Here is a 12,009-nt window from a genome sequence, read left to right as displayed (position 1 = left end):
GTTATGGTAATACTGGTAGCACAGATATATGCTAGCAACCCAACCTTCCCTCCTTCCTTCCTTCCTTCCTTCCTTCCTTCCTTCCTTCCTTCCCTCCTTCCTTCCTTCCTTCCTTCCTTCCTTCCTTCCTTCCTTCCTTCCTTCCTTCCTTCCTTCTTCTTCTTCTTCTTTAACAAGGTGTTGTTATGGTAATACTGGTAGCACAGATATATACTAGCAACCCAAACTTCCTTCCTTCCTTCCTTCCTTCCTTCCTTCCTTCCTTCCTTCCTTCCTTCCTTCCTTCCTTCCTTCCTTCTTCTTCTTTAACAAGGTGTTGTTATGGTAATACTGGTAGCACAGATATATGCTAGCAACCCAACCTTCCTTCCTTCTTCTTCTTTAACAAGGTGTTGTTATGGTAATACTGGTAGCACAGATATATGCTAGCAACCCAACTTTCCTTCTTCTTCTTCTTCTTCTTCTTCTTCTTCTTCTTCTTCTTCTTCTTCTTCTTCTTCTTCTTCATTAACAAGGTGTTGTTATGGTAATACTGGTAGCACAGATAAATGCTGGTAAAGTAGTTATTGTGAGCAGGTTTAAATTCAGATACAATGCTGACAGTGGAAACGTTTTGTCTCCCATCCACTAGGTGGCTTAGCTAACAACAGCTATTCAAGTATCCTGACCAAAATGCGCCGAAATGTCAGCTAGTCAACAAAGTTGAGGAAACTAATTGGAGCCAATCTTCAGTCAAAATGAGTTCGTTCGCGGGTCGCATGAAGGAGTATCCCAACATGTCCCTGGATCGGTTTGACAGGGAGAATCTACATGCAAGGGCTTATTTTCTATCTCACTGCCACAAAGGTAAAGAAAGACTCAGATCGAGTGAGAGCCAAACAGCAGTTAGCTAAAGATAACTAGCCAGTATGTGCTCTTAACTGGCACACAGTGGACATGTAACTAGCTAACGTTAGCTCTACTTACATCATGTATTTTCTGCAGATCACATGAAGGGGCTGAAGGGGCCTCTATTGAAAAGAAAGTTGAAATTCAGGTGATATCGCGTTTTATTTTGATGGTGTGAAAGTTCAGTGAAACAAAGGATGGCTAACTGATGTTGAAGGTCTAATGTTACTGTCTTTGTTCCAGTCTGACAGTCAAACTGTACTGTTCATTTGTTCCAGTCTGACAGTCAAACTGTACTGTTCATTTGTCCCAGTCTGACAGTCAAACTGTACTGTTCATTTGTTCCAGTCTGACAGTCAAACTGTACTGTTCATTTGTTCCAGTCTGACAGTCAAACTGTACTGTTCATTTGTTCCAGTCTGACAGTCAAACTGTACTGTTCATTTGTTCCAGTCTGACAGTCAAACTGTACTGTTCATTTGTTCCAGTCTGACAGTCAAACTGTACTGTTCATTTGTTCCAGTCTGACAGTCAAACTGTACTGTTCATTTGTTCCAGTCTGACAGTCAAACTGTACTGTTCATTTGTTCCAGTCTGACAGTCAAACTGTACTGTTCATTTGTTCCAGTCTGACAGTCAAACTGTACTGTTCATTTGTTCCAGTCTGACAGTCAAACTGTACTGTTCGTTTGTAACTAAGGAACTGTTGCTGAGCAATCCAAAATATGCCTTCTGGGAAGATCACATAGTAAGTAGTTAATTGTCAAAAATCTTAGTTATGGACCTATTGCTAGGCAACATGTGTTTTGTGTAATGTTGACGTGCTTCTGTTTGTCTAGGTTGCTTTGGAACTGGAGAGTCCCACACTAATCACTTTAATAGACGAGGCTTCAGGAGAGGTACGACACCGGTTCATCATCACAACATATATAGGGTCATAAGGGCTGATCGCTGTCAGTTTGCTATATGACTGACTCTTTGATGACTGATATTGTGTGTGGGTGTGTGTCCACAGAGAGAAGAACTTGTGGTGACTCTGCTTCCTGCAGGTCACTGTCCAGGCTCGGTGATGTGAGTATTGTGTGTGCGTGCATGTATGTGTGCTTATGTGCTATCACCTAGCTTGTGTTTGTGGTATCACCTAGCTTGTGTTTGTGGTGTCACCTAGCTTGAGTTTGTGCTATCACCTAGCTTGTGTTTGTGCTATCACCTAGCTTGTGTTTGTGCTATCACCTAGCTTGTGTTTGTGCTATCACCTAGCTTGTGTTTGTGCTATCACCTAGCTTGTGTTTGGTGTCACCTAGCTTGTGTATGTGGTGTCACCTAGCTTGTGTATGTGGTGTCACCTAGCTTGTGTATGTGGTGTCACCTAGCTTGTGTATGTGGTGTCACCTAGCTTGTGTATGTGGTGTCACCTAGCTTGTGTATGTGGTGTCACCTAGCTTGTGTTTGTGGTGTCACCTAGCTTGTGTTTGTGGTGTCACCTAGCTTGTGTTTGTGGTGTCACCTAGCTTGTGTTTGTGGTGTCACCTAGCTTGTGTTTGTGGTATCACCTAGCTTGTGTTTGTGATATCACCTAGCTTGTGTTTGTGGTGTCACCTAGCTTGTGTGTGTTTCTGGTAATATGACGTATCACCTAGCTTGTGTTTGTGGTGTCACCTAGCTTGTGTTTGTGGTATCACCTAGCTTGTGTTTGTGGTATCACCTAGCTTGTGTGTGTGGTATCACCTAGCTTGTGTGTGTTAGTTAGACTTGGGTGATATACAGCTACTGCGTTCTGGGGTATTTAGAAATAGCGACAGTGTGATATTTTTGGGGCTGAGGGCCCTCTAACGCTCTGAGCCTCGCGGGGGTGCATTCTACGCCACTGTTTCTATCATTTCCCTAGCTAAGATGTACTGACTAAATTATCTCAGGGGTGCCTGCTACACCACTGTTTCTATCATTTCCCTAGCTAAGATGTACTGACTAAATGATCTCAGGGGTGCATGCTACACCACTGTTTCTAACTATCATTTCCCTAGCTAAGATGTACTGACTAAATTATCTCAGGGGTGCCTGCTACGGCACTGTTTCTATCATTTCCCTAGCTAAGATGTACTGACTAAATGATCTCAGGGGTGCCTGCTACGCCACTGTTTCTATCATTTCCCTAGCTAAGATGTACTGACTAAATGATCTCAGGGGTGCATGCTACACCACTGTTTCTAACTATCATTTCCCTAGCTAAGATGTACTGACTAAATTATCTCAGGGGTGCCTGCTACGGCACTGTTTCTATCATTTCCCTAGCTAAGATGTACTGACTAAATGATCTCAGGGGTGCAACTCAATATTACAAAGGTGAGTGTACAAACAATAAGAACACCTTCCTAATATTGAGTTGCCCCCAATTTGTTGGGGCGTGGACACTATAAGATGTCAAAAGCTTTCCACAGGGAAGCTGACCCAATGATTCCCACAGTTGTGTCAAGTTGGCTGGATGTCCTCTGGGTGGTGGACCATTCTTGATACACACAGGAAACTGTTGAGTGTGAGAAACCCAGCAACGTTGCAGTTCTTGACTCAAACCGCTGCGCTTGGCACCTACTACCATATGCCATTCAAAGGCACTTAAATCTCTTGTCTTGCCCGTTCACCCTCTGAATGGCACACATACACAATCCATGTCTCATTTATCTCAGGGCTTAAAAATCCTTCTTTAACACGTCTCCTCCCCTTCATCAACACTGATTGAAATGGATTTAACAAAGTGACAGTGATACGGGATCATAGCTTTCACCTGGCCAGTCTGTCATGGAAAGAGCAGGTGTTCTTAATGTTTTGTGTACAGGCGCACCGGTTTGCGTCATGAACAGTTTCCCGTGTGTATCAAGAACTAGTACTGTGTTATTAGTATATATTAGTACCAGTCAAAAGTTTGGACACCTACTCATTCAAGGGGTTTTCTTTATTTTTTACTATTTTATACATTGTAAAATAGTGAAGACATCAAAACTATGAAATAACACAATCAAAAAAGTGTTAAACAAATCTAAATATATATTTTAGATTCTTCAAAGTAACCATCCTTTGCCTTTGACAGATTTGCACACTCTTGGCATTCTCTCAACCAGCTTCACCTGGAATGCTTCTCCAACAGTCTTGAAGGAGTTCCCACATATGCTGAGCACTTGTTGGCTGCTTTTGCTTCACTCTGCAGTCCAACTCATCCCAAACCATCTCAATTGGGTTGAGGTCTGTTGATTGTGGAAGCCAGGTCATCTAATGCAGCACTCAATCACTCTCCTTCTTGGTCAAATAGCCCTTCACAGCTTGGAGGTGTTTTGGGTCATTGTCCTGTTGAAAAACAAATTATATTCCCCTAAGCGCAGACCAGATGGGATGGCGTATCATTGCAGAATGCTTTGGTAGCCATGCTGGTTTTTTAATTTTTCCTTTATTTAACCAGGCAAGTCAGTTAAGAACATATTCTTATTTTCAATGACGGCCTGGGAACAGTGGGTTAACTGCCTGTTCAGGGGCAGAACGACAGATTTGTACCTTGTCAGCTCGGGGGTTTGAACTCGCAACCTTCCGGTTACTAGTCCAACGCTCTAACCACTAGGCTACGCTGCCGTTTAGTGTGCTTTGAATTCTAAATAAATCACGAACCAGATGGGATTGCTTATCACTGCAGAAGCTGTGGTTGCCATGCTGATTAAGTGTGCCTTGAATTCTAAATAAATCACAGACAGTGTCACCAGCAAAGCACCATCACACCTCCTCCTCCTCCATGCTTCACGGTGGGAACCACACATGTGGAGATCATCTGTTCACCTACTCAGCGTCTCACAAAGACACGGCGGTTGGAACCAAAAAATATACAATTTGGACTCATCAGCCAGTCTAATGTCCATTGCTTGTGTTTCTTGGCCCAAGCAAGGCTCTTGTTATTATTGGTGTCATTTAGTAGTGGTTTCTTTGCAGCAATTCGACCATGAAGACCTGATTCGGGGCGGCAGGTAGCCTAGTGGTTAGTGTTGGGCCATTAACCGAAAGGTTGGTGGATTGAATCACCGAGCTGCCCCTGAACAAGGCAGTTAACCCACTGTTCCCCTGAACAAGGCAGTTAACCCACTGTTCCCCTGAACAAGGCAGTTAACCCACTGTTCCCCTGAACAAGGCAGTTAACCCACTGTTCCCCTGAACAAGGCAGTTAACCCACTGTTCCCCTGAACAAGGCAGTTAACCCACTGTTCCCCCTGAACAAGGCAGTTAACCCACTGTTCCCCCTGAACAAGGCAGTTAACCCACTGTTCCCCCTGAACAAGGCAGTTAACCCACTGTTCCCCCTGAACAAGGCAGTTAACCCACTGTTCCCCCTGAACAAGGCAGTTAACCCACTGTTCCCCCTGAACAAGGCAGTTAACCCACTGTTCCCCCTGAACAAGGCAGTTAACCCACTGTTCCCCCTGAACAAGGCAGTTAACCCACTGTTCCCCCTGAACAAGGCAGTTAACCCACTGTTCCCCCTGAACAAGGCAGTTAACCCACTGTTCCCCCTGAACAAGGCAGTTAACCCACTGTTCCCCCTGAACAAGGCAGTTAACCCACTGTTCCCCCTGAACAAGGCAGTTAACCCACTGTTCCCCCTGAACAAGGCAGTTAACCCACTGTTCCCCTGAACAAGGCAGTTACCCCACTGTTCCCCTGAACAAGGCAGTTAACCCACTGTTCCCCTGAACAAGGCAGTTAACCCACTGTTCCTAGGCTGTCATTGTAAATAAGAAGTTGTTCTTAACTGACTTGCCTAGTTAAATAAAAATGAAAAAGATCACGTAGTCTCCTCTGAACAGTTGATGTTGAGATGTGTCTGTTACTTGAACTTTGTTTTGGCTGCAATTTCTGAGGCTGGTAACTAATGAACTGATCCTCTGCAGCAGAGGTAACTCTGGGTCTTCCTTTCCAATCTGAGGCTGGTAACTCTAATGAACTGATCCTCTGCAGCAGAGGTAACTCTGGGTCTTCCTTTCCAATCTGAGGCTGGTAACTAATGAACTGATCCTCTGCAGCAGAGGTAACTCTGGGTCTTCCTTTCCAATCTGAGGCTGGTAACTCTAATGAACTGATCCTCTGCAGCAGAGGTAACTCTGGGTCTTCCATTCCTGTGGCGGTCCTCATGAGAGACAGTTAACTCTAATGAACTGATCCTCTGCAGCAGAGGTAACTCTGGGTCTTCCTTTCCTGTGGTGGTCCTCATGAGAGCCAGTTTCATAATTGCGCTTGATGGTTTTTGCAACTGCACTTGAAAAATGTTGAAAGTACATTACATTTTCTGGATTGACTGACCTTCATGTCTTAAAGTAATGTTGATCATTTCTCTTTGCTCATTTGAAATGTTCTTGCCAAAATATAGACTCTTTTACCAAATAGGGCTATGTTCTGTATACCACCCATACCTTTTCACAACACAACTGATTGGCTCAAATGCATTAACACTTAGCAAGGCACACCTGTTGATTTAAATGGATTCCAGGTGACTACCTCATGAAACTGGTTGAGAGAATGCCAAGAGTGTGCAATGCTGTCATCAAGGCAAAGGGTGGCTACTTTGAAGAATCTCAAATATAATTTAACACTTTTTTGGTTTCTACATGATTCCATATGTGTTATTTCATAGTTTTGATGTCTTCACTATTATTCTACAATGTAGAAAATAGTAAAAATAAAGAAAAACCCTGGAATGAGGTTTGTCCATTTTCTTTTTACTGGCACTGAGATATATATTCATTCATTAATTTGTACCTTATACCCCTTTATGGTACAGGAACGATATACAGATTTTCATATCTTCATATCTCCAAACCCTATTTTGTGTGTAGGTTCTTGGTAGAGGGGGCCCAGGGTACAGTGTTGTACACAGGAGACTTCCGACTGGCGAAGGGAGACGCCTCCCGCATAGAACTCCTCCACTCTGGGAGCAGGTAGACACACACACACACACACACACACACACACACACACACACACACACACACACACACACACACACACACACACACACACACACACACACACACACACACACACACACACACACAGTGGGGCAAAAAAGTATTTAGTCAGCCACCAATTGTGCAAGTTCTCCCACTTAAAAAGATGAGAGGCCTGTAATTTTCATCATAGGTACACTTCAACAGGATCAGTCGTCCTGTAATATATATACACTGCTCAAAACAATAAAGGGAACACTAAAATAACATCCTAGATCTGAATGAATGAAATATTCTTATTAAATACTTTTTTCTTTACATAGTTGAATGTGCTGACAACAAAATCACACAAAAATTATCAAGGAAAATCAAAGTTATCAACCCATGGAGGTCTGGATTTGGAGTCACACTCAAAATTAAAGTGGAAAACCACACTACAGGCTGATCCAACTTTGATGTAATGTCCTTAAAACAACTCAAAATGAGGCTCAGTAGTGTGTGTGGCATCCACTTGCCTGTATGACCTCCCTACAACGCCTGGGCATGCTCCTGATGAGGTGGTGGATGGTCTCCTGAGGGATCTCCTCCCAGACCTGGACTAAAGCAACTCCTGGACAGTCTGTGGTGCAACGTGGTGGATGGAGCGAGACATGATGTGCTCAATTGGATTCAGGTCTGGGGAACGGGCGGGCCAGTCCATAGCATCAATTCCTTCCTCTTGCAGGAACTGCTGACACACTCCAGCCACATGAGGTCTAGCATTAGGAGGAACCCAGGGCCAACCGCACCAGCATATAGTCTCACAAGGGGTCTGCGGATCTCATCTCGGTACCTAATGGCAGTCAGGCTACCTCTGGCGAGCACATGGAGGGCTGTGCGGCCCCCCATTGAAATGCCACCCCACACCATGACTGACCCACCGCCAAACCGGTCATACTGGAGGATGTTGCAGGCAGCAGAACGTTCTCCACGGCGTCTCCAGACTCTCACATTCATCAGTGTGAAACTGCTTTCATCTGTGAAGAGCATAGGGCGCCAGTGGCGAATTTCCCATACTTGGTGTTCTCTGGCAAATGCCAAACGTCCTGCACGGTGTTGGGCTGTAAGCACAACCCCCACCTGTGGACGTCGGGCCCTCATACCATCCTCATGGATTCTATTTCTGACCATTTGAGCAGACGCATGCACATTTGTGGCCTGCTGGAGATCATTTTGCAGGGCTCTGGCAGTGCTCCTCCTGCTCCTCCTTGCACAAAGGCGGAGGTAGCGGTCCTGCTGCTGGGTTGTTACCCTCCTACGGCCTCCTCCACGTCTCCTGATGTACTGGCCTGTCTCCTGGTAGCGCCTCCATGCTCTGGACACGACGCTGACAGACACAGCAAACCTTCTTGCCACAGCTCGCATTGATGTTCCATCCTGGATGAGCTGCACTTCCTGAGCCACTTGTGTGGGTTGTAGACTCCGTCTCATGCTACCAATAGAGTGAAAGCACCGCCAGCATTCAAAAGTGACCAAAACATCAGCCAGGAAGCATAGGAACTGAGAAGTGGTCTGTGGTCCCCACCTGCAGAACCACTCCTTTATTGGGGGTGTCTTGCTAATTGCCTATAATTTCCACCTGTTGTCTATTCCATTTGCACAACAGCACGCAAAATTTATTGTCAATCAGTGTTGCTTCCTACGTGGACAGTTTGATTTCACAGAAGTGTGATTGACTTGGAGTTACATTGTGTTGTTTAAGTGTTCCCTTTATTTGTTTGAGCAGTGTACATTACTTACAGTATAACTACCAAATACTACTTATCATAGTACAATACATAAAACTCCTCCACTCTGGGAGAAGGTACACGCATATACTACTTACAGTATATACAGACAAAATGACTACCAAATACTACATAGAAGTTTATCATATCAGAGCTGTGAAGTGGAGCAGAGCATGCTGAGAGGAGTCTAGTGACAAAGTGCCATCCCATCCTGTGTTTTCCCACCAGTTAACTCTCGTTGTGTTAATCATTGCCAGTGTGCCTCCTGGCTGATTCCATCCATCATGTGTTTGTATAGGATACTGTCCCTCAGTACTTTGTTTATATACCCTGTAATTATATAATGTACTTTATATGGATATTTCATTCCAAACTGTTTAGAAGTTTACATTTCAAGATCATTCAGTTGTGTGAGGCTCCCTTTCATCAGTCACGTTGTAGAGCCTAGTCTTGTCTTGTAGAGCATTAAGCTACTACAGCCATGCTATTGAGGTCACGTTGTAGAGCATTAAGCTACTACAGCCATGCTATTGAAGTCACGTTGTATAGCATTAAGCTACTACAGCCATGCTATTGAGGTCACGTTGTAGAGCATTAAGCTACTACAGCCATGCTATTGAAGCCACGTTGTAGAGCCTTAAGCTACTACAGCCATGCTATTGAAGCCACGTTGTATAGCCTAGTGTTGTATTGTCTTGTAGAGCATTAAGCTGTTACAGCCATGCTATTGAGGTCACGTTGTAGAGCATTAAGCTGTTACAGCCATGCTATTGAGGTCACGTTGTAGAGCATTAAGCTGTTACAGCCATGCTATTGAGGTCACGTTGTAGAGCCTAGTGTTGTATTGTCTTGTAGAGCATTAAGCTGTTACAGCCATGCTATTGAAGTCACGTTGTAGAGCCTAGTGTTGTATTGTCTTGTAGAGCATTAAGCTGTTACAGCCATGCTATTGAAGTCACGTTGTAGAGCCTAGTGTTGTATTGTCTTGTAGAGCATTCAGCTACTACAGCCATGCTATTGAGGTCACGTTGTAGAGCATTAAGCTACTACAGCCATGCTATTGAAGCCACGTTGTAGAGCCTTAAGCTACTACAGCCATGCTATTGAAGCCACGTTGTATAGCCTAGTGTTGTATTGTCTTGTAGAGCATTAAGCTGTTACAGCCATGCTATTGAGGTCACGTTGTAGAGCCTAGTGTTGTATTGTCTTGTAGAGCATTCAGCCATTACAGCCATGCTATTGAGGTCACGTTGTAGAGCATTAAGCTGTTACAGCCATGCTATTGAAGTCTCGTTATAGAGCATTAAGCTGTTACAGCCATGCTATTGAAGTCACGTTGTAGAACCTAGTGTTGTATTGTCTTGTAGAGCATTAAGCTGTTACAGCCATGCTATTGAGGTCACGTTGTAGAGCATTAAGCTGTTACAGCCAGGCTATTGAGGTCACGTTGTATAGCCTAGTGTTGTATTGTCTTGTAGAGCATTACAGCCATGCTATTGAGTTCACGTTGTAGAGCATTAAGCTGTTACAGCCATGCTATTGAAGTCACATTGTATAGCCTAGTGTTGTCTTGTAGAGCATTAAGCTGTTACAGCCATGCTATTGAGTTCACGTTGTAGAGCATTAAGCTGTTACAGCCATGCTATTGAAGTCACGTTGTAGAGCATTAAGCTGTTACAGCCATGCTATTTAAGTCACGTTGTAGACCCTCTCTTTCTAAAATTATCTGCCGCAATTATTGCAACCCCTATTACTAGCCTGTTCAACCTCTTTCGTATCGTCTGAGATCCCCAAAGATTGGAAAGCTGCTGCTGTCATCTCCCTCTTCAAAGGGGGTGAGACTCTAGACCCAAACTGCTACAGACCTATATCTATCCTACCCTGTCTTTCTAAGGTCTTCGAGAGCCAAGTTAATAAACAGATCACCGACCATTTTGAATTGCACCAAACTAAATGCATGCTCTTCATCCGATCGCTGCCCGCACCTGCCCGCCCGTCCAGCATCACTACTCTGGACGGTTCTGACTTATGAATATGTGGACAACTACAAATACCGAGGTTTCTGGTTAGACTGTAAACTCTCCTTCCAGACTCACATGGACAAAGGGGGTGTTGTTGGGGCTGTGTTTCTGGACCTAAGGAAGGCTTTTGATACTGTTAACCATGAGATTCTCATCACAAAATTGTCCAAGTTCAACTTTTCCCCCGATGCCTTGAGATGGATGAAATCATACCTTGAAGGCAGAGCTCAGTGTGTCAGAGTGAGCAATGAGCTGTCTCCCACTCTTAGCTATGATGTGGGCGTGCCCCAAGGGTCAATACTGGGGCCCCTCCTGTTCAGCCTGTACATTAATGATCTGCCTTCTGTCTGTACTGGGTCTGAAGTTCAAATGTATGCAGATGATACAGTGATATATGTGCATGCAAAGAGCAAACAACAAGCTGCACAAGAACTCACGACTGTAATGGTCCAGGTTACAAAGTGGCTCAGTGACTTGTGTTTGCATCTCAATGTGAAAAAAACTGTTTGCATGTTCTTCACAAAGAGGGCAACAGATGCTACTGAGCCAGATGTCTATGTGTCAGGGGAGAAGCTCCAGGTGGTATCTGATTTTTAAGTACCATGGCATCATATTTGATTCCAACCTCTCTTGTAAAAAGCATGTGGAAAAGGTCATTCAAATAACTAAATTCAACCGAGATCATTTCCGATTTATATGAAATTGTTTTTCTATAGAGGTAGCAAAACTGTACTTCAAATCTATGATTCTTCCCCACTTAACATACTGCTTGACTAGTTGGGCCCAAGTCTGCTGTATTAAAACCTATTCAGTCTGTCTACAAACAGGCTCTCAAAGAGCTTGATAGGAAGCCCAATAGCCATCATCACTGTTACATCCTCAGAAAGCATGAGCTCCTGAGTTGGGAAAATCTTGTGCAATACACCGACGCATGTCTTGTATTCAAGATCCTTAATGGCCTGGCTCCCCCTCCACTCAGTATTTTTGTTAAACAGAAAACCCAGACATATGGCAACAGATCCACAAGGTCTTCCATGAGAAGTGACTGTATAGTTCCCTTAAGGAAAAGCACCTTTAGTAAATCCATTTTCCACACAACTGCACCACATATCACACTTTCACAAAATGCATGAAGACATGGCTAAAGGTCAATCAGATTTGTGAACATAATCCCTAGCTGTGTGTAGCCGCTTTCCATGTTGTCTGTAGCTTGTGATGTGTGGAAACACTTTGTTGCTTTTATTGATTTTGTCTTGCTGGTTTTTGTTCTGTCTGTATGGTACGTCTTGCTTGTCCTATGTTGCTCTGTTTGTATGCTACGTCTTGCTTGCCCTGTGTTGCTCTGCGTGTGCTCACTGC

General features: G+C 44.1%; 1 protein-coding gene across 5 annotated transcripts in view; it reads left to right on the top strand.

Moving 5' to 3' along the window:
* Nucleotides 1-541: 541 nt before the first annotated feature.
* Nucleotides 542-12,009, top strand: part of LOC124021605 (protein artemis-like) — a 33,984-nt gene continuing 22,516 nt past the window's right edge. For 2 of the 5 annotated variants that reach the window (XM_046336746.1, XM_046336743.1), the window contains exons 1-6: nt 546-846; nt 985-1,036; nt 1,552-1,636; nt 1,728-1,787; nt 1,904-1,959; nt 6,753-6,854. In XM_046336746.1, the coding sequence (XP_046192702.1) occupies nt 738-846; nt 985-1,036; nt 1,552-1,636; nt 1,728-1,787; nt 1,904-1,959; nt 6,753-6,854 (464 nt within the window). In that variant the 5' untranslated portion in view covers nt 546-737. Of the gene's footprint in view, nt 847-956; nt 1,037-1,551; nt 1,637-1,727; nt 1,788-1,903; nt 1,960-6,752; nt 6,855-12,009 lie in introns of all 5 variants that reach the window. The other 3 variants (XM_046336744.1, XM_046336745.1, XM_046336747.1) reach the window with 3 other exon arrangements.

Source organism: Oncorhynchus gorbuscha, unplaced genomic scaffold (genome assembly GCF_021184085.1).
Source record: "Oncorhynchus gorbuscha isolate QuinsamMale2020 ecotype Even-year unplaced genomic scaffold, OgorEven_v1.0 Un_scaffold_1138, whole genome shotgun sequence".
Lineage (NCBI taxonomy): Eukaryota > Metazoa > Chordata > Actinopteri > Salmoniformes > Salmonidae > Oncorhynchus > Oncorhynchus gorbuscha.
This window is presented reverse-complemented; position numbering and strand designations above follow the sequence as displayed.